The sequence below is a fragment of the Aphis gossypii genome, chromosome 2, assembly GCF_020184175.1.
Source record: "Aphis gossypii isolate Hap1 chromosome 2, ASM2018417v2, whole genome shotgun sequence".
Taxonomy (NCBI): Eukaryota; Metazoa; Arthropoda; class Insecta; order Hemiptera; family Aphididae; genus Aphis; species Aphis gossypii.
Window position 1 is genome coordinate 6,927,923 of NC_065531.1, and position 21,451 is coordinate 6,949,373.

The window sequence follows — 21,451 nt, forward strand, 5'->3', positions numbered from 1 at the left end:
AGTTCATCTAACACTTGTTTTCCATTATGGTGATTATTATTAAAGAAAATATACTATAATATTTTGTAAAACACAAACTTATATTTATTTAGGATCAGATAAAGTGAGATTAATTAAAATTCAATATGACGCAATATATATTATACCTATAGGTAAGTAATTTATATAAATGTTAGAAAAAAACGGCATTCTGTAATATTTTTCATATTTGAACTTCTATAAAACGATTCATTAAATGAACTTATTCTCTATATAATTGTTAAATTATACCTAAGTAAAATATATTTAAAGCTAAATAATATAATTATACAAATTAATTTAAATGTCTTGTTAGTTGTTGAATAAAAATAAAATACACTAATATTACCACCTAGTTTGGAACAGTGAAAAATTAATCCTTAATATAAAATTATTATTTTTAGTAGGCGACATTCGAAACACTGTGTATACATGTTTATTACACTCCCTTCTGCTAAAACTCGCAGATGTTTTAATAATTTTATAAGAACTCATTTAACAAAAAAAAAATCCACTCTTCAGACATTCGGGCGTTTGTCGTTCGATGTTCAAAATAGTCGTTGATGAATACATGTGATGTTGATAAAATTATTTTTTAGTTGTTAAAATTAATTTTTTCATTATGTTTACTTCGTGTTTTTTATATGTGTTCATAACTTGTATAGCTATATCTCAGGGTTTTTATGATTCTAATAATGATTTTAAATCAAAGGTAAAATATAGAACATTTTTATTTTAATGGTATTTTAAATATAGGTATAAATGTATATAAAACTATGTAAATTCCTTATATGTACTATATACCTAGTAAATACTTATTATATAATAAAACAAAAAACGTGTATTTACCTAATAATATATTAATTTTAAATTTATATTTAACTATTTTATAATAAGAAGATTGATAAAAACATAATATTCAATTTAATAAGTACCTACTACCTATAGATATAATATACACATTAATTAAAAAATTTTATTTAAAGAAACGTAAGAAATACCTAAGTATTATTTATAGCGATAGGTTAGTCAGTTAACGATAGGTTTATAATATAGTGTACTTCTTTGAATATAGGTACACAAATATTTATTTTAATCAATTAGATAGATACTAAATTATTACATTTTTTACGAAGTAATACAGTGATCTTGACAGAAAAGTAGTAGGTATATTATAATTTATAGGTAATGTTCGAATGGTTCCGTATTTATTATTTAAATATATTTTTCAAAATTTATACATAACAGGTATTAAGAACGATTTAATTATTATTCGATTTATAATTTTGTTAAACATAAATTTAAATACAATTGAGTAGTTATTATTTCATTGTAAAATTTATCTAATAAGGTAACATTTAAATATTTAATGGACATTAAAATTTAGTTAGTAAACTATTAATAGGTATCTAGCATCAATAGTTAATTTTTAACTATAATTATAAATTATTATTTTATAATATATATATGTACATATATATATATATATATATATACAAAACATAGAAATTTACAAAGCTGAGCCTAGATTAAGCAGTATACTATACCCAATTTAACCTTACCGTCCTTACCTATTTAACCTAACGGATACCATATAAATTATTATAAATAAATAATTAAGATTAACAATATAATGTAATATCTTTATCATTTTTAATACTTTTTGTTTCAAAAAAAGTTATGAGGCAACATTTTTTTTCAGAATGGTTCAATGTTAACAAAAATTACAAACGATATTGGCACATCATCACCAATTTACAATACAGAATTGTTCGATAAAGAAAAAGTAAGTAAAAACAAGTTTTTGGTAAAAAAAAATATAAATAGATACCATTCAAATATCTATTCCACCATATGATTCTGTGTTTGTATATATTTTTTACTAACCTTCTTTATTTCGTTTTGTATATAATATTAGTGAGCCAAACGAGTTATTGAGGAAGCAGATACGTTAGGGACTTAATGACATAATTTTAGTTTTTAATAGAAGCCAGAAGGGGCTAAGTTTTGACCAGCCTAAAAAGGTAACTTACAGAAAAAACGGTTCGCTTCGCTCACAAGTAAAATTATACTTGAAATCTAATCGAATTTACTATTTCCCTCTTAAATATTTTAGGGTTTGATAATTGTTTACTCTAATCTTTACAATAAGAACTTTTTATAAACTAAAAACATACTTAGTTTATAAATATAAAGTAGCAGATATTTTATAAGCATAATTGCGCAAAACATAATATATACATTTTCCTACAGACAATATGTACAGTGCAGACATACCAATTTACAAGCACATCTCCATTAGTTTATGTACAAATTTATTCCAACTACAGTGGATTCCGCCTAATGTGGGCACTGGTTAACCTAACCTCGCGTAATATGGTTTAAATGGTCTTGTTCCAATACAAATGTATTTAACAAGGTTAAAAAACTGCATAATATGAACAATTATAATATACACATACATATTTAAAAACGACTAGTATAATCGGGTTTCAATGTATCTATGAATTTGTGTTTATTGAAACTCAAAAGTTATAAAAAAGCATTACCACCATTACCATTTAAGTTCACCTCAAAAAAGTAATTTTATTTAGTTTTATTTATATAGTAATTTAACATTTTTTTCAATTGTATGATTCGCATGTGGATATAAAAACTTTTTTTAATATACATTTTTGTGTTTTCGAACTAATTTCGGTTCTTATGGGCAACCGCTTAATGTGGGTAATTAGGGCAGGTTCCAATCTGCCCAAATTAAGCTAAATCGTCTGAATCCACTGAATTATAATTATTAATAGGTATCTCGTTTCAAATTTATGAAGGCATGCAAAAAATTAAAATAGTTTTATGACATATATTATACTTGTACATACCTATATATCGGCAGTTCAGGACGTTACTTACTAAGTCATGATGTAGCACATCACCGCGCCGAGCCATTTATTATTTTTATTAGATACAAATTAGATAAATTCGTTTACCTTTTTTGTATTAATACATGAATTGTACAATAAAATTACGATAATTTTATCGCGAGTCGCAAGTTGGCCACCCCCTGATATATAATATAAAAACATTTTCATGGCGCATTCTCGAAAAAAAGGTAATTTTGGCACCCCTGTACTAGATAATTAAGAAATTCAGAATGCTAAGGCTGAAGCATTAAAATTTAGGGTACTATACATACCTAGCACCCTTGTGATTCTCGCTAGTGTATGTACCTTTTTGAATTAAATCTTCCCCGTGTAGAAACATAAAATTATTATATACACAAATAGGAAAATAATGTTTTAAATTTTTGACTAAACAAACTATATAGGTTATCATTAAGTTTTATTTTTAATTTATAGTTAAATAAGTTGGTATTATAATTTTAAATATGTGCATTATTATAATTATTTCAGAAAATATTTGCACATAAAAATGAAATGACTGGAGAGTGTATTTTAAAACTAGTGGATGATCAAATAAATATTTTAAATTTTAATAATAATTACGACCAAAATATGGAATTGACTGAAGATGAGGTAAAAAAAAAGTATTTTTACTTAACTTTAAAACAAATATAAAAAATTAGATTTTTTTTTAATGTAATATTTTATTGTTTTTGTTTTAAAATAGATGATTGAAATTATTGGCGAAAATTTAAGAAACTTTTGCAAAGATAAAATCATTATTTTTAATAACTTCAACAATAAACGTTTTAATAGATCAAAACGTTCTACAGATAAAAAACGATATCAAGGTCAAACCCAAACTCAATTTGTTAGTTTTGGTTCAAAAAATTCAAACCAAGAAACGAAAAATGGACTAGCCGAAGCCTTGTCACAGCCTGATTTATCAAGGGCAACAGTGAGTAAGTGTCTAATATATCTTTTATTTAAAATTTAGAACTATTATGCTAAAATATAAAATATAGACAATTTAGGGTAGATAATTAATCTAAACTATTTTCAAATCAATTTTAAAACTGCAAGTTTTCATTCTACAGATTTATTTCAAACCGTTGTAAATACTAGATAGGCATAAATACCTTTTATTAACTTACAAAGTGTACCTTTTTTATTTGATAGCGTATAGGTATAAGTTTAATAGTAGGTAAATACTGAATAATTCTATCAAAAAATTCAACATAGGTAGACACATAAGTAGTAAGTACTAACCAACTAGGTGCGGATCCAAGGAGGGAGCAATGGAGGGAGATCATTAGACTCTGGTATACACTGTATGTATATCTGCATTGTTTTGCCGATAGCGTTTTTAACGAAATTTTATTCAAGATCCCCCCCCCCCCCCCGTAAATGTGTTCTGGATCCGCGCCTGTTACCAACTAACAACTTTTTGAGTTACTAATTCTTTTTTTAATTAGTAGTATTTAATAATGTAACACACTTAGATAGGTACTGTATGCTTCTACAGCTTAATATACTTATACTACTTATATAGTACTTAAACTATATACTTCTCGAAGCATAAAATATCAACAGTAACTAACATCAATATATATTATACATTTACAAATATCCATAGTTATATATTATATATTATTATATATAATAATAATTGTATAGGTACGTAAATATAAAAATTGCGATAAAAATGTCGTCAGTATACAAGGCGTAATTTCTTTATACTGAAGATATAAATTTAAGTCTTATCATAAATTAAACATACATGCATGTTTAATCTATAGTCTTATTTTATTGAACTTGGTACGATATTCAATAGTTGTAGGCACTAAAAAAATCTTGGTTGAAATATTAAAATCTAAGGAAAAATTAATTATTTTTTAATTTATTAATTATTAAAAATAATAAAAAAAAAACTATATGAAGCAATAATACATTTTTAATTGAAAATACTTCGTTTAATTTAACATTTATAAGAAAATCTTAATTGAAAATATTATAGAAAATCCAAATCCAAATAGTTAGAATACAAATGAAAATAGTGATTAAATTAATGATTTTCAACATTTATTCATAAGTTTGAAGTATGCATTACTTTAATAATGACATTATCTATTTTGTAATTAGTGAAATTAATATACACGCAAATCATAGATATACAAAGAAATATCGAAATTTTTAATTTTAGATTACAGATTGCTGCTGTAAGGTGTCTGGTGACTGGTTGAAATATATAGGTAAATTGGTTGATAGTGGGACAATAATAAACAAGTACTTAAATTTATTAATATCTATAATATTTCAGTAAATTGTTTTGATGATCTCTCGATAAAATTAGAATTAAAAAAAATGTATCCTCAAAGTTCCTTACATGATGAATATTAAATAATTAATAAGATAGTGTTAAATTTAAAATACGGAGCTATAATACATGTAAAATTCAACTAAGCGAGAATTACTAATAATCATTTTTATTCTTTTAAAATCTTAATTCATAGCAGCGATTCCATCATATACTTAATTAATTGAATATTAAATGTTAATAATGCTAATGATGACAAAACACTTTAAGTTTAAATTAACGATAAAAATTATCGTATTAGCCAACATGTGGTGGTCACTCTAGTTGTATACCCAATACCGTATGTAATACAACTATACAAGTATAGTTATTGGGAAATATATTTCTAGGCAATTTCTGCTTTATTATACCTAATTCAGAAAAATACTATTTAATTTTCAAGAAATTTTGTGATGAGGTTTAAACCCACAAACATCCTCAAATACGGCCTTGATACACATAATATATTATAATACAGTAAAACATCATTAATCCGGATTAATTGGGGCTCTAGATTGTCCGAATTAATGAATTAATTTATTTGTTCGGATTAAACAAAATAACCATAAATTGTAAATTATAAATTTAAAAAAAAAGGTACTGTACAAATTGTACTCTAATTCATATATCTTACATTATTAAACCTGAAAAATAGTACATAATTGTATTATAATCATTAAATATACACACATATTATAGTATTAAGGCACACATTCTAGCACCTTTCTAGCATTAACTAGCGTAATTTATGTATTATAAACGGCTTCCCAGATTAATAACTGTATATACTGCTAAAGTTCTAAAGAAATATACATATGGGATAGGTAAAAACTATAAAAACGTTAATAAACATACAAAATATTTAGCTAACTGTTTATGTAATATCAAATTATTTTTAGGTGGTTTAAATGGTATGGGACAAGCTCAAAGTCAGTCAAGCTTTGGTGATTGTAATGAATGTTCTGGACAGGATTATCAAACGCATTCAACACACGTTATCAATCCTCATCCAGAATATTTTCCACCGCTTCGACCCTTAAGTTCTGTTTCTCAAAATCAAAATTCAAGACCATTTAGTGAATCAAGTACAAATAGACAGTCACCAGGTTTTCAAAATGGAGAAAATCGAAGAGAACATTCTATTAATGATCAATTTCCAGATACATATTCAGATTTAGGAACAAGTAATAAATTACCAGGTAATCAAGTTCATGGATATGGTATCAGGCCATCTCCCAGTGGTCAGTATCCAGGATCAGATACAAACTATAAAGTTGCTGATAAACAGAATCAAGGATATGTGATTAATGAACAATATCCAAAATCTGACACAAACAATAAATTATCGGATAATCAAAATTACGGATATGGTATCATTCCATCTGTTGATAATCAATACATAGGTACAGGAAAAAACAATCAATTACCTGAAAATCAAGATAATAGGTATGGTATCGAATCGCCTCTCTACCCAGGTAAAATCCAAGGTTCGAAATCAAATAATAATACAGAACTGGGTAAAATAGACTCGGGACATGTATATAATTCTGTAAATGAACAAATTCCAAATTTAGTTAATACTGATACACCAGAATACAAAAAAAATGTAAATAATGATAAAGCATACCCAAACTCACATTCCATTAATTCTAATCCATTTAATCCCAGCACATGGGGCTATCCTAATAAAATCGGTAATAATAATCCTAATATAAATCCACAAATCTATTTAGATGGGTCAGGGTTTCCCAATACTCCGCCAGGATCTGGTCAAAGAGTACTAACTCCACATAACACACCAAATTACGATTCGATACATCCTAATTACAATCGGCAAATTCCAGAAACAACTTCAATAGAACATCAAAATAAACCATCAAATTCCCCATCTATTCATATACCTAACTATCAACACTCAATACCAAATGTCTTAGGTCAATTAACACCAAATATGCCTATTTTAAGTGATATGAATTCACAAAATAAGCAAAGGATTATAAGCGAAGCTGATGGAACTATACTAAATGGATATCCATTTTCTTCAGATGTACATGGAGGCCAAGGTTATGCCCAACTAAATATACCTTCGTTATGCAATTTCTTATACCAGACATGTCTTAATGCATTGTCGAATAATAAAAGACTAAATGAATTTCAAATAGCTAATTCACAAAATAATGTAGGAAATTCAAACACGGAAAAACAAATTGGTAATACACAGGCACCTATCACACATCAAATAGGTTTCCCATTATATGGAGAAGGAATTAATCAATATCAAAAACAACCTAATTCTGGCCAACCTCAATACACAATTGGGTCAGTTGGATCTAGTATTCAACATCCTATTTTTACTGAAACCGGTGGAAATATAAACAGATTGCAATCTAGTTATGGTCAGCCTCAAAATACATTAGGATCCGGTGGATCTGGCGTCCAGCAGTCGGGATACGCTCCATCGAGTGGACATGTAAATCAAATGCAATCTAGTTATGGTCAGCCTCAAAATACATTAGGATCCGGTGGATCTGGCGTCCAGCAGTCGGGATACGCTCCATCGAGTGGACATGTAAATCAAATGCAAACTGGTTATGGTCAGCCTCAAAGTACTTTAGGATCCGGTGGATCTGGCGTCCAGCAGTCGGGATACGCTCCATCGAGTGGACATGTAAATCAAATGCAAACTGGTTATGGTCAGCCTCAAAGTACTTTAGGATCCGGTGGATCTGGCGTCCAACAATCAGGATACACTCCATTGGGTGGAAATGTAAATCAAATGCAAACTGGTTATGGTCAGCCTCAAAGTACTTTAGGATCCGGTGGATCTGGCGTCCAGCAATCGGGATACGCTCCATCGAGTGGAAATGTAAATCAAATGCAAACTGGTTATGGTCAGCCTCAAAGTACTTTAGGATCCGGTGAATCTGGCGTCCAGCAATCGTCATACACTCCATCAAGAATGAACATGAAATCAAATGCAAACTGGGGCTCAACAATTAGTTTACTCCGGTCATCCGTGTACTTTAATCCTCACATCACATCCCACCGTCCATACAATCCTCCTGTGGCAATATCTAACTCCAACTCCATCCAGATCGGATCCTGTCACACTTTAGAGATTCATCTTCCATCTGAATGTTATGGTCAACCTCAAAGTACTTTGGATCAGCGATCTGGCGTCCAGCAGCAGGATTACTTTCCATCAATGGAATGTAAATCAAATGCAACCTGGTTATAGTCAACCTCAAAGTACTTTAGGATCCAGCGGATCTGGCGTCCAGCAATCAGGATACGCTCCATCGAGTGGAAATGTAAATCAAATGCAAACTGGTTATGGTCAGCCTCAAAGTACATTAGGATCCGATGGATCTGGTCTTCTGCCATCAGGCTACTTTCCATCAAGTGAAAATGTAAATCAAATACAGCCTAATTATGGCAAACCTCAAGGTTCATTGGAATCAGGACGATCTGGAGTTCAGCAACCAGGATACTTTCCATCAAGTGGAAGTGTAAATCAAATGCAACCTGGTTATGGTCAACCTCAAAGTACTTTAGGATCCAGCGGATCTGGTGTCCAGCAATCAGGATACGCTCCATCGAGTGGAAATTTAAATCAAATGCAACCTGGTTATGGTCAACCTCAAAGTACTTTAGGATCCAGCGGATCTGGCGTCCAGCAGTCGAGATACGCTCCATCGAGTGGAAATATAAATCAAATGCAACCTGGTTATAGTCAACCTCAAAGTACTTTAGGATCTAGCGGATCTGGCGTCCAGCAATCAGGATACGCTCCATCTAGTGGAAATTTAAATCAAATGCAACCTGGTTATGGTCAACCTCAAAGTACTTTAGGATCCAGCGGATCTGGCGTCCAGCAATCAGGATACGCTCCATCGAGTGGAAATGTAAATCAAATGCAACCTAGTTATGGTCAACCTCAAAGTACTTTAGAATCCGGTGGATCTGGCGTCCAGCAGTCGGGATACGCTCCATCGAGTGGACATGTAAATCAAATGCAAACTGGTTATGGTCAGCCTCAAAGTACCTTAGGATCCGGTAGATCTGGCGTCCAGCAATCGGGATACGCTCCATCGAGTGGACATGTAAATCAAATGCAAACTGGTTATGGTCAGCCTCAAAGTACTTTAGGATCCGGTGGATCTGGCGTTCAACAATCAGGATACACTCCAGCCGGTGGAAATGTAAATCAAATGCAACCTGAATCATATGGCGATAACAGTTTTAGAGGTCCATCGTTTAAACCACGATCAGAAATGGGGAATATTAATCCATCAACAAATCCAATTATCGGTGGTCAATTTGGAACAGATATATCATCTGGAGGTTCTGTAATTCCAATTGATACTGAAGGAGGAGATGCTCAATCAATGACTAATGTAGATGTTGATGGCCAAGAAACTAGAGCATCAGCTTCAGCTCAAGGAAAGTCCAAAACAGGTATGAGTCAGACACAAGTGTCTGGATCATATTTAGGAACAGGAACTTTTTCTGCCCAAGCTCAAACTAGTGATAGCGATAAAGGAGCTCAGAGCCAAATTGTAAGTAATACAAATGGTACAACCAGTACAGCACAAGGAAAAGGTGGAAGGGGACAAGCACAATCCCAAGTTCTTTATAATGCTGATAATGGCATTGCTCTAGGTGAGGCACAAAGCTCAGGAATTAATTATGGGACCAACACTCAATTACAAGCTGGTATTAAAGGAGGAATGGCAGATGCACAATCAACTGGCCTAGGAAGTACTTCCAGTCAGGCGCAAATCGGTTTCTTACCACACGAGTCTAACAATAGCACTAATCAAAAGTCATTATTCAAAGGTGGTGGTACAACTTCAGCTCAAGGTGGATCACATAGTGGTCAATCGCAAAGTCAACTATTTGGGTCATTTAAACATGGGATTTCATACAATGGTGCTGCTCAAGCAAGTTCTGGTAAAAAACTTCAAAACTTACCAAAATTAAATTTAGCTGATGCTAAGTTAAAAATTGGACAAATGGAAGGATCCAATAATGAAGTTAAAAATCAAACTAATGCACTTAAAAACTTGCAATTTATTCCAAATCTAATAAGATCTCAAAATCAAACAGAAAATTCCAGAATCGATATCCCCAAACAACAAAATATTTCTTCAACACAAACTCCTCCACCAATTTTACCACAAGAATCATCCAAAAATGCCGATATTTATCCTGAGTATGAGGATAATGATGAGTATGATGATGATAGTGATGAAATAATAAATACAAAATCTGTACAAACCAAAAAAGAAACAACCCCAAAGCAAGAACAAAATATTATTTTAAATTTAGATGACAAACATGATGCCCAAATTACTCGTGATTCCGCTAGTCAGCTGAAATCTGGACAAGTATTAGATGCTGGCCAAGTTATACCCGGTACTAATGGAACAAAAATACCAAGTGGATTTAGAGGAAGGGTAGCTTCAGTAGCTGGAGATCATACCGAAGCTCAAGCAATTCCAGGAGGTCAAGCACAAACTCAAACTGTTTTCTTATCACCTGGAGCAGGTAGTTTAACTGTGGTAGACAAAACAAAATTAAGAGCACAGTTAAATAAAGAATCATATGTTAGTCCTAACACTTTCCAAACTAAAATAAATGGAGGAATAAGCAAATTTAAACCTAATGAAAATAATGTTCAGTATTTTACTAAATCATCAACTTGTGGTTACTTTTCATTTTCGTGTAACTATGTGAATGGTGCTACAAATGGGGCTAAAATATGCAAGCCGAATCCACCACCTTTCCCCTGCCTGAAAAGTAATTAATGATTATAACAAATATTAAAATATATATTATATTAAAACAATTATTTATATTTTAGATAAGTTAATTGAGTACAAAATCGTATACTAATTAAACCTAACTTTGTACCATGAAATATAGTAGTAATCTTAAAGTAATATTTAATATTCTAGAAACTAATTTAACTACTATTATTTGTTTTACAAGTGATTATTACTATATAAAAGAAAATTCACATATGGAATATGTATAACTACATAATAAGATGATTAAAAAAAATGTAAAATGAAAATTTCTAATGTGTTTGAAGAATACAAAACAAGTATAAAATATAAGTTATAAAATAAATTATTAAATATAGATTTAGAGTATGTGTTTTGATTTTATGGTAGTATTTTATTTCTATGAGTATATTAAATAAAAAAAAATATCATGAATTGAATATTTAACACATATTTAGAAATATCTTGTATCATTACAAAGCATTAATTATATTAATTGACTAATGATATATTACACGAGAAATAAAATATTTTGGTAGTTTTTTCACCAATAAGTAACAAACATTAATGCAAGTTTATTAGCTGAAATTCAGTCTTCATCGCTATGACTTGAATCATCTGAAGATACTTCTTGACTTGTCAAACGTGTCAATCTAAAAAATGAATACAAAACTTAATAAATGACAATCAAAAATCACGGTTTTTACAAAAATATGTAATTGTATTCTTACTTTTATGTTCTATAAATCCAAAAGCAGCATTTTTAAAGAATAACATTATTTTATTAATTTAAACTATATGAAATGGTATAGTAAATAGTTGTTATCAGTAGCATAGTGTACTAGTTTTAATGTAATATATACAGTATGTGTTGACCATTTTCAGTATACAACCTAACCTGGTATAGGCCAGGGATGGCAAATTATTTGAACACTTAAAGCCAAAAATTACCTTCTTTTTTTCCCCCAAGCGTTCCGTGAAAAATATTATGTGTTTAAAATATAGTAATAAAGTATAATATTAATTTAATATGTATAATGTAAGTAACATCCAATATATATTAATGTGTAATAAAAATATTTTAAATTTTTTGCCTGCCCTCAAAATCTTTTTAAGTGCTATGGATTTGCCATCCTTGGTGTAGGATAATAGGGTATGTAATACTGAACATGCATAAAAGTACACAACTAGTCTACAAACACTTGATGTCAACCAATCTACACCAACATTACACTGCTGGTTTATGATGCTTATATTTTTATTTAGGTATAAAAAATTAAAATAATACAGACAGAAATTATGTACTGCTAACTAATTTTTTTGTACACATCAATGAATGGGTTAAATTAATATCAAAATTTAAAACATTCAAATTTGTTCATAACATAACAAAGACAATTGTGAGCTTAGATATTATAAAAAATGTTAATGTTACTTTTCGGATTAATTAAAAACCCCAATAAAGATATATAAGTGAACACTTGAAATTGTTCAATGTAATTAGAACATGATATGAATAACTATTTGAAATAATTAAACATAAAAAATCAAATACATAGTTGACTAAGTTACTAAAATTCATTTTTAAATATTATAAAAACTTATGATATTCAACTTTAATAATTATTATTATTAAAACATAACATAAAACTAATTGTTATTGGATGGTTATAAATATTTTAAAATTCAAATGACAATAATTTAATCAGTTGGGCTTCATTCTATATTTTATGCAATAAAATGAAATAATACAAATCTAAAATGATAATTAATTGCTAAAATATAAGTCCTTACCTTATATTTTGATGCTTTATTTCAGCCTGTAAGCTATCAAGTTTTTCTTGTAAATCTTCATTATATCTTTGAAGTTTCCTAAAAAGTAATCATTTTAAAATCAAAATATTTTTAAACATTAATTTCATGTTTAAAATATTAACATATTAAAGTTTTATTTTGATAACAAATAAGAAATAATATCAAAGCAGGGAACTTGGTAATAATACAATTCTTAAAACTGCTAATTTATACCAATCTAATACTAAATAAAAATAAGGTTATGTAAGGAATTTATATAGTTCAATATTAATGAGACAATGAGTGATATTATTGATAATTCAGTTACATAAAGTTACACATCTTGGCAATAGGAGACAAATTTCCTTACTTAATAATGGCCTAATCAGTATTACTACTAATATAATTATAATTCAATTTAAAATATTAAAACTACTTTCTCAGTAAAAACACCAATTTAATCAAACTGTATAGTAATTTCACTTATTAGAATCACATTATTTTAGTTTGTCTTATTTATTAAATTTTACAATCCCTTATATATTAAATAGTGATAATTTTAACTCATATCTTACAAATATATTTAAGCAGTTTAACACAAATATTCAATAAACCTTACTTTATAGTAATTGAAGCATTATCATAGTCTTCTTCTGTAGTAGCTAATTCTCTTTTTAATTCTTCTACTCTGCTTCTTAAACGTTTCACTTCACTCTCATATTGCTCACCCCGCCTTACTAAATGCGCTGACTCAGCACTTTGGTCAACATACATTTTCTTTTGTTTGGATAAAATGTGTTTTAAATTGACTAACTCCTAAAATATAGTGTTAGAAATATTATTAATCAAATAAATAAAATTATGAGTCAATATAAAATAAAAAAAAATTACAATATTTTTATCAGCCAACTCTTGTTGCAATAATCTAAATTTTGTATCTGATGATGATTCAGGTTTACTCTGTTTCTGCAATTTTTCTAGTGTATCGTTCAGTTCAGATTTTAATTGCTTATTGATTCTTTCCAAGTTCATCATTTCACTTTCTAATTGCTCTCTTTTGCTCCATTCAATTTCATTCTCAGATTGTAAATGTTCTAGCTAAAACAAATATTAATAACAATTATTTATGTATTTTAATTTTGACAGCAAATAATTTATTATTTACCTGTATTCTTAAGTCTTCTAAGCGTTTGTTTGTAATAACCTGATTATCTTGACAAGTTTGGCATTCTGATTTAATACTATCGGCACCTGATAACTGATTGTGCAAATTGTTTAAATCTTGTTGAGTACTTTCCAATAGATTTTCCAAATTTTTCTCAATTTTATCAGCAACTTCTTCAGACATTGTTTTATTAGGAATAGGTGATTTGATGGGAGAAGTTGTTTGATTGAACATTTCAACTGCATGTTTGGGAACTGCCTCTTGTAAAACATATTCCTCAATACCGGAGTCACTCACAATCGATGGCTGAGGTATAGACGAGGAGCTACAACAAGTATCTGGATCAGAAATACCATTTTCTAATGCATCAACCAGTTGAGAATCCCATTGTCCTGTAAAATATAGTGTTTAAAATTAAATAAATTTAAAAATGTAAATTCAAAAAGTATACCTGCATGTTTTAATAGAATCAGATTGACTTTTTCTAATTCTTTGCGCAAACATTCATTCTGTTGCTCAAGATTTTGCTTTTCTCTTTTTATATTACTGTTCTCTTTTAGAACATGTTCTAAATTATCTTTTAGCATCTTAGCTTCTTCTCGAGCTTTGTTCCTTTCATTTCTTACCTATAAATAATAAAAAAAAAAATTACAACACCTGCTAATCTTTTTCATAAAATTAACATTTACCTTGCTCCATTTTTCACGCCAGTTAGCTGTACAATCCGACCACCATCGCATTGTTTTCTCCATTTGAGTTGCTCGTGCCCTGGCTTCATCTAATTCACGCTGGCGCATTGATTCTCTTGTATCCCAATCAGATGCTGTAGCTGTTGCAACAACACCACCAGTTTCACTTGCGGCCATTTTAACTGCCTAAAAACCATTTTGAATGGTTGTAAAATTAAAATGCAATGATATATACAATTAGGCATAACTAAATGATACAGGTAATAAAATATGAAACTTACCATAATATTTGGATATTATATAAACGTTTTTTGTTCAGAACACCAAATATGTAACACTTAAAACAGACATTGGGTTTTTTCACATTTAAATTATATTAAGTAAATAATCAGCAATCAATAATTAAGTCCATCATACTGAAAGCACCGTAACAACTAACAATTAAAATATTACAATAATTACTATTATTGTAAGTATTAAAATATTCACAGTGGTAAATAAATATTATTATTTATTAGGTACTTGTTGTCTGTTGACCATCGTCATCAACTATCAATCTATCTTATCTTTACTTATTCTTATCAACTCAACCCTTATCAAGTTCATGATAATAATAAAAATATCGTGTTCAGTAATCAAATTTCACTATCGAAATTTGAAGCATTTTGCGTCTGGTTAATGGTAATTATTAATTAATATTTAATTGGTCCACTGTAAGCACTAAGCAGTAAGCACAGCCACACAGGCTTCCATACTTATAGTATATAGCACAGAATACATAGTACAGTAGTCTGTGACTCTAAGCTACAATCGCTCAACGACTAAACTACTGAAAGCTGATCAATAAAATTGTATCTACCTATTCTGGATGACTGGGTAGTGTGTACGTACAAACTACAAATGTACAAATATACTATTATGTATATTATATATATACAATATAATATATAAACTTGATAGAATACTATAAAGTCGCTAAGTAAATAATAGACAGTTCATAATATAAATATGTCTACTAACAATTTTTTTAATTATGTGTTAATAAACACACGGTATTAGAACAAACTATCATAAAATATCGTAAAACATTAGATATAAAGAACAGAAAATCGTGTGTTTTATAAAATACAAAATCATAATGTATTATCGTCATACCATAGATTAAAAGCTGATACTTTAAATTTTATGCGTCATGCACTCAATTTTATTATTATTAGACATTATTATAATAGTGTGTTTCATAATTGCATATTAAAATTAAATATTACATAATTTGTGATGGTAATATTTTAATATGTTATCGCTATAATCTATAAAACTTACACCATACAATAGATAAACAATTCTATTATAAAATTAAAATTAAAATATACAAGCCACAAGGTAACAAACGGCAATCATATTCATCGTTCAGTGTTCATCATTGGTTTTTCATCGTAACTTTTCATTTGATAATAAATTTATTCAAATTCTGATTATTTAATTTTTAATTATGCGTTTAGATCTTAAATTCAAGTAATTAAGTTTTGCATAGGTATCATTTAAACTATAACTACGCCGATAAGTACTAATTTTTTTCCATTTAAAAATTATTTGATTTAAAATTTACAGAAAAACTAAGTAATAACAGTTATTACTAGGTATTTAAATAAAGAATTTTTATCACTCCTCAATCGGCGTAAAAAATACTAGTTTAAAATGGTCCTATAAGACACGAGCATAAATAATTTAAAAATCAGAATTTGAAAAAGTATAAATATTATACAGAAAAAAGTTCGAATCAGCATATTACATAGAGTAAAGAGTACTGTGATACCCTATGCAGGTGCGGACTAGCTGGGAATCTTGGACGATAGAGCTACAGCATCCCTTACCCTAAAATATATTTGCTCCTATCGTTATAAATGTAGCCTTAATTACTCTATCCAAAACTAATAAATTTACGTTTGTAACGTATTTTCTATACTTTAATATTTTATTAATAATTTACATTTATAGAACCACACAATATTATACAATAGTCTATATTTTAAATCTGCCAACATTTTCCCTTTAAGTTATATTGCATCTAGTGCCCTTTATTACCAGTCCACGCTCAACCCTATGTATAATATGTGACATTATTTTACTATTTAGTGTTTGTAATCGCACTTCTTATAACCATGGACTGATTTAATAATAAGTAATAACTAATAATTAATAATACTATATTATTTAATATTTTAGTCTCCGTCGGATATATCTTTAACCATTATTCGTGGTTCCCGCTTAAAATAAATTACAAATGGCAATTATATAGTTCGATGATAATTAATAAAATGTACATAGTAATAGGTTTTGAAATCAGAAAACAGATTGTGAAATAATTTTTCGGAATTAATATCATTTATGCTGATTGGCAATTATAATTTATAACTATGTGAATAGTGAATACACGTCTGAAGTCTTGACTAATTTTCTCGGGGTTATCAAATATCAATCATTGAACAGTCGTGAACGTCCAAAACAGTATTATAACTTTTCTGATAAATGGACAATGATAATATAATAAATTATCCTCAGGCTAGGCGCTAGTGTTACCACCTACCAGACCATTAGCTCTATGTCAGAAAGCATCACGGACTACGGAGCCAATCTCAGTGAATGAATCAACACGTGTTTCTACTTTCAAATAGTACCTGTTTCAGTATAGGAACTTTTAAATAATCTCAACTTTCATTGTTATTGAAACTGGTATATTCCGAAACTATGGCGGCTTCTGACAACTTAGGTAACTAAACTTTAATAATGAAATTATATATTATATACCTATTAAGTATTAACATATTTAAATAATGTTTTTAGAACATTAATTATAATTAGTTAACCAAAACATAAACAAGACGTATCAAATATAAGTAAAAAATTTAACTAACTACTGGTACCTACCTAAATGTGTTATTACAATTTTCTCACTTCATTTATTATTTTTCATTACGCAAAATACAATATATTAAATGATTTAAATGTATGGGTACTTAAAATAATTATTGACTAATTTATTTACTTTGTAAAAACTAGATTATTTTACTACAGTTTATTATATTATTCTTTATACAACATTTTTTATTTAACACTTATGTTTTTTCAGCTCTTATTAGTGTATCCGATAAAACTGGATTATTAGATCTTGCAAAGAGCTTAGTGGAAGCTGGTTTCAAGTTGTTGGCAAGTGGAGGAACTGCTTCTTTTATAAAGAATGATGCTAAATTACCAGTTACTTGCGTTTCAGAATTTACTGGTGCACCAGAAATACTTGGAGGTCGAGTGAAAACTTTACACCCAGCAATTCATGGAGGTAGCTTTTATGTATACAAATTATAATTATAACACTATACAATTTGTAATTTTTATGGGTTACATAACTAATACTGAAATTATGAATGTCATTTCTATTTTAGGTATATTAGCTCGCTTAATACCTGCTGACCAAGACGATTTACAAAAAAATAATTACAGCCTAATAAAAGTTGTAGTATGTAACCTATATCCATTTGAAAAGGTTGTAGCCAAATCCGACACTAATGTTGAAGACGCTGTTGAAAATATTGATATTGGTGGTGTAACACTATTAAGAGCTGCTGCCAAAAATCATGAACGTGTCACAGTACTTTGTGATCCTACAGACTATTTGGAAATATCCAAAGAAATATTGTTGAACAAAGATACACTTCCAGAAACTCGGAAAAAATTAGCATTAAAGGCATTTACGCATACAGCAACTTATGATGATTGTATATCAGATTATTTTCGTAAGAAATTTGCAGGTGGTGAGAGCCAAATGAATTTAAGGTATGGCATGAATCCTCACCAATGTCCAGCACAACTTTTCACTACAGATTTAAAATTACCATTAAAAGGTAATATAATTAATGCAAAATAAGTATTAATTTAAATATGGTTATTAATATGTCTAGTTAGTGTATTTTCAATGTCTATAAAAGTTATTTACTTAAGTTTATTGGTATGTAATATTTGAATCTGTAAAATAGATCTGAAACATTTATTTGCAATGCCCCATAATACAATTTATTATTAGTAAATATATTTACTTAAAATTAGTTTGAAATGTAATATAATTTTTATTTATTTTAAATTGGGTATAAAACACATTATTACATGAACATAAAAAAATTATATTAAAATAATATTATTAAAAAGAATAGGTTTAAAATCAATATTCTAATAACTTATTGGATATTCTAAATATGTTTTAATATTTATAATTATACAACATGTTGTATAAAAATTATAATATATTTTTATACTATATACTTTTAACATTTTAGAAAAGTAATTGATATATAATTGTTCAATTTTTAGTAATTAATGGTTCACCAGGATACATAAATTTATGTGATGCCTTTAATAGCTGGCAGTTGGTTAAAGAACTTAAAGAGGTAACTGGTCTTCCAGCTGCTACGTCTTTTAAACATGTCAGTCCAGCTGGAGCTGCTCTAGGGATACCATTAAATGAAATTGAAGTAAAATAATTGTTTAGCTTTATTTCATTATATTTACAAATTAATTGAAAAATCTTTATTTTAGGCTTCATTATGTATGGTGAGTGATTTGCTTGAAATTATGACTCCACTTGGATCTGCTTATGCTCGAGCCAGGGGAGCTGACCGCATGTCTTCATATGGAGATTTTATTGCTTTATCACATCCTTGTGATTTGGTTACTGCTAAAATTATTTCCAGAGAAGTAAGTTTGTTGTGTAAAATAGTACGGTTCTATATATGATTACATTTTAATATTTTATTTTTAGGTTTCTGATGGTATAATTGCACCTGGATATAGTACTGAAGCTTTAAATTTGCTAAAAAAAAAAAAAAATGGAAATTACTGTGTGTTACAAATTGATCCAAATTACACACCTAAGCCTGTAGAACGTAAAGTTTTGTTTGGAATGACCTTAGAACAGAAACGTAATGATGGAAAAATTGATGAAAATCTTTTTACTAATATTGTAACTAAAAGACAAGATGTATGTTTATCATAATTTTATAAAAATATGTTAGTGCATGTTTGTTTAATAATAAGCTATATATTTATGTTTTGTCTAGATGACAAAAGCAGCTAAACGTGATTTAATTCTTGCTACTGTAACATTGAAATACACACAAAGTAATTCAGTGTGTTACGCTTTCAATGGTCAAGCTATAGGAATTGGAGCGGGACAACAATCAAGAATACACTGCACTAGACTTGCTGGTGATAAAGCTGATAATTGGTAATTTAAATTACTTTGCAATGTATTTGAATTGAATAATATTTTTGATTGGTTTGTAGGTGGTTGAGGCAACATCCATATGTTTTAAATATGAAATTTAAAAAATCGGTCAAAAGAGCTCAGATAGCAAATGCCATTGATGATTACATCGGTAAAACGATTGGAACTGGCCTTTCACGTTCTAGATGGGAAAGTCTGTTTGATGAAGTTCCTGCTGAGCTAACCCCCGAAGAAAGACAAGCCTGGGCTGCTAAATTGAAAGGAGTTGTATTATCATCGGATGCATTTTTCCCATTCAGTGATAACATTGAAAGAGCTGTTCAGGTATGTTTAATAAATAGTTGTTAAAGTTCTTCTTAAACTATATCAATATTGTTATTTTAAAATTGTTTTTAGAGCGGAGTTGAATATGTTGCTTGCCCATATGGTTCAACAAATGACCAAGAAGTTATCAATTACTGCAATGAACAAAACATTGTGTTAACTCATACTAATTTGCGTTTGTTCCATCATTAATTTTTAAAAATGATCCTCTTATATATTCTACATTACATAGTTCATATTTGTTTTATTGCTCAATTGTAATACATAAGTTAAGAAAATTAAATGTCATAGATGTCTATATTGTCTAAATTATTTTTATTTGAAATAAATAACTAACGATAAATAAACATGAACATAATTTTTATATAGTTCTAATTATATATTATGTACCTAAGAGCTAAGAGGACACTACACGTAAAGCCAAATATAGACAATGTTTGAGAGAATGCACTGTTAAGTGTTTTCGCAATCTGTAGACATGCAACATTTAAGTAACACTACTATTTGTAATCATTGTAATTATTTCGACTAGTTATGCTGTACACAGACACAAAAAAACACACACACACATCATTGTAAAATCAATATATTCATCATTCCGTTTAGAATCTAAAATATATTACAAGTTACTTACCTATAATTTTTTTTAAATATAGAAACTTTTTTTCATTTGTTATAATTTTACAAATCCATCACAAAAATTCTACCTTGTAATATTATTGTTGAATTGTTTTTTTTATATCAATGCTCATGTTATTTTATTTTTGTGTAAAAATAAGTAATTACATAATTATTATGTTATCCAACTAGAAAATAAATGTAATAACTTTTTTTTTCAGTTTTAACCAACAGAGCAGCGGGAACTGCTTTCGCAATACTTCCGCGACACTGAAATTTAGAAACTACTTGTATTAAAAATTACCCACAATGGTAACTTTCAGTAGGTAATAGGTATGATAATTTTTAATTACACATTGTTAAAGATATTCATTCACCCGGGTCTGATGATTTAAGGAACTTAGATGTTGAACGTCCTATACCTAGATATGTATAAGAATTTAGGAAAAACTACGTGTTTTGAAAGAAGTCACAGGTACTACAATAAATCAAGTACAGTGAAACCTTTGAATAGTAGACACTTAGTTAC

At 28.8% G+C, this 21,451-nt stretch overlaps 3 protein-coding genes across 3 annotated transcripts; 2 read left to right on the forward strand and 1 right to left on the reverse strand.

Annotated features, from left to right (window-relative positions):
* Positions 1 to 535: 535 nt before the first annotated feature.
* On the forward strand, positions 536 to 11,078 carry LOC114125823 (uncharacterized). Its single transcript, XM_050198975.1, has 6 exons — positions 536 to 730; positions 1,721 to 1,804; positions 3,423 to 3,545; positions 3,640 to 3,874; positions 6,168 to 8,186; positions 8,731 to 11,078. The coding sequence occupies exons 1-6, from the start codon at positions 641 to 643 to the stop codon at positions 11,076 to 11,078; spliced, it is 4,899 nt and encodes a 1,632-aa protein (XP_050054932.1). The 5' UTR covers positions 536 to 640.
* A 27-nt stretch (positions 11,079 to 11,105) lies between these two features.
* On the reverse strand, positions 11,106 to 16,097 carry LOC114125825 (coiled-coil domain-containing protein 102A). The gene is made up of 9 exons (XM_027989614.2): positions 16,079 to 16,097; positions 14,987 to 15,121; positions 14,706 to 14,891; positions 14,468 to 14,642; positions 14,017 to 14,408; positions 13,743 to 13,949; positions 13,471 to 13,667; positions 12,852 to 12,929; positions 11,106 to 11,710 (listed from the first exon to the last, which is right to left on the reverse strand). Exons 2-9 carry the CDS (start codon positions 14,987 to 14,989, stop codon positions 11,647 to 11,649), a joined length of 1,302 nt encoding a protein of 433 aa, XP_027845415.1. The 5' UTR covers positions 14,990 to 15,121; positions 16,079 to 16,097; the 3' UTR covers positions 11,106 to 11,646.
* Positions 16,098 to 17,226: 1,129 nt separating this feature from the next.
* LOC114125824 (bifunctional purine biosynthesis protein ATIC) lies at positions 17,227 to 20,668 on the forward strand. Its single transcript, XM_027989613.2, has 9 exons — positions 17,227 to 17,475; positions 17,836 to 18,042; positions 18,146 to 18,604; positions 19,068 to 19,228; positions 19,293 to 19,451; positions 19,516 to 19,734; positions 19,814 to 19,980; positions 20,040 to 20,304; positions 20,377 to 20,668. Exons 1-9 carry the CDS (start codon positions 17,454 to 17,456, stop codon positions 20,494 to 20,496), a joined length of 1,779 nt encoding a protein of 592 aa, XP_027845414.1. The 5' UTR covers positions 17,227 to 17,453; the 3' UTR covers positions 20,497 to 20,668.
* Positions 20,669 to 21,451: the final 783 nt, after the last annotated feature.

Coding starts and splice junctions, on each gene's coding strand:
- LOC114125823 (XM_050198975.1), top strand. CDS start 641: ATGTTTACTTCGTGTTTTTTATATGTGTTCATAACTTGTATAGCTATA. Junction 3,875..6,167: donor TTTATCAAGGGCAACAGTGA/GTAAGTGTCTAA, acceptor AATTATTTTTAG/GTGGTTTAAATGGTATGGGA. Junction 8,187..8,730: donor TCAAAGTACTTTAGGATCCG/GTGAATCTGGCG, acceptor CATTGGAATCAG/GACGATCTGGAGTTCAGCAA.
- LOC114125825 (XM_027989614.2), bottom strand. Junction 14,409..14,467: donor GATTCTATTAAAACATGCAG/GTATACTTTTTG, acceptor TATATTTTACAG/GACAATGGGATTCTCAACTG. Junction 13,668..13,742: donor AGTTGGCTGATAAAAATATT/GTAATTTTTTTT, acceptor ACTATATTTTAG/GAGTTAGTCAATTTAAAACA.
- LOC114125824 (XM_027989613.2), top strand. CDS start 17,454: ATGGCGGCTTCTGACAACTTAG. Junction 19,229..19,292: donor TACCATTAAATGAAATTGAA/GTAAAATAATTG, acceptor TCTTTATTTTAG/GCTTCATTATGTATGGTGAG. Junction 19,735..19,813: donor TTGTAACTAAAAGACAAGAT/GTATGTTTATCA, acceptor TGTTTTGTCTAG/ATGACAAAAGCAGCTAAACG.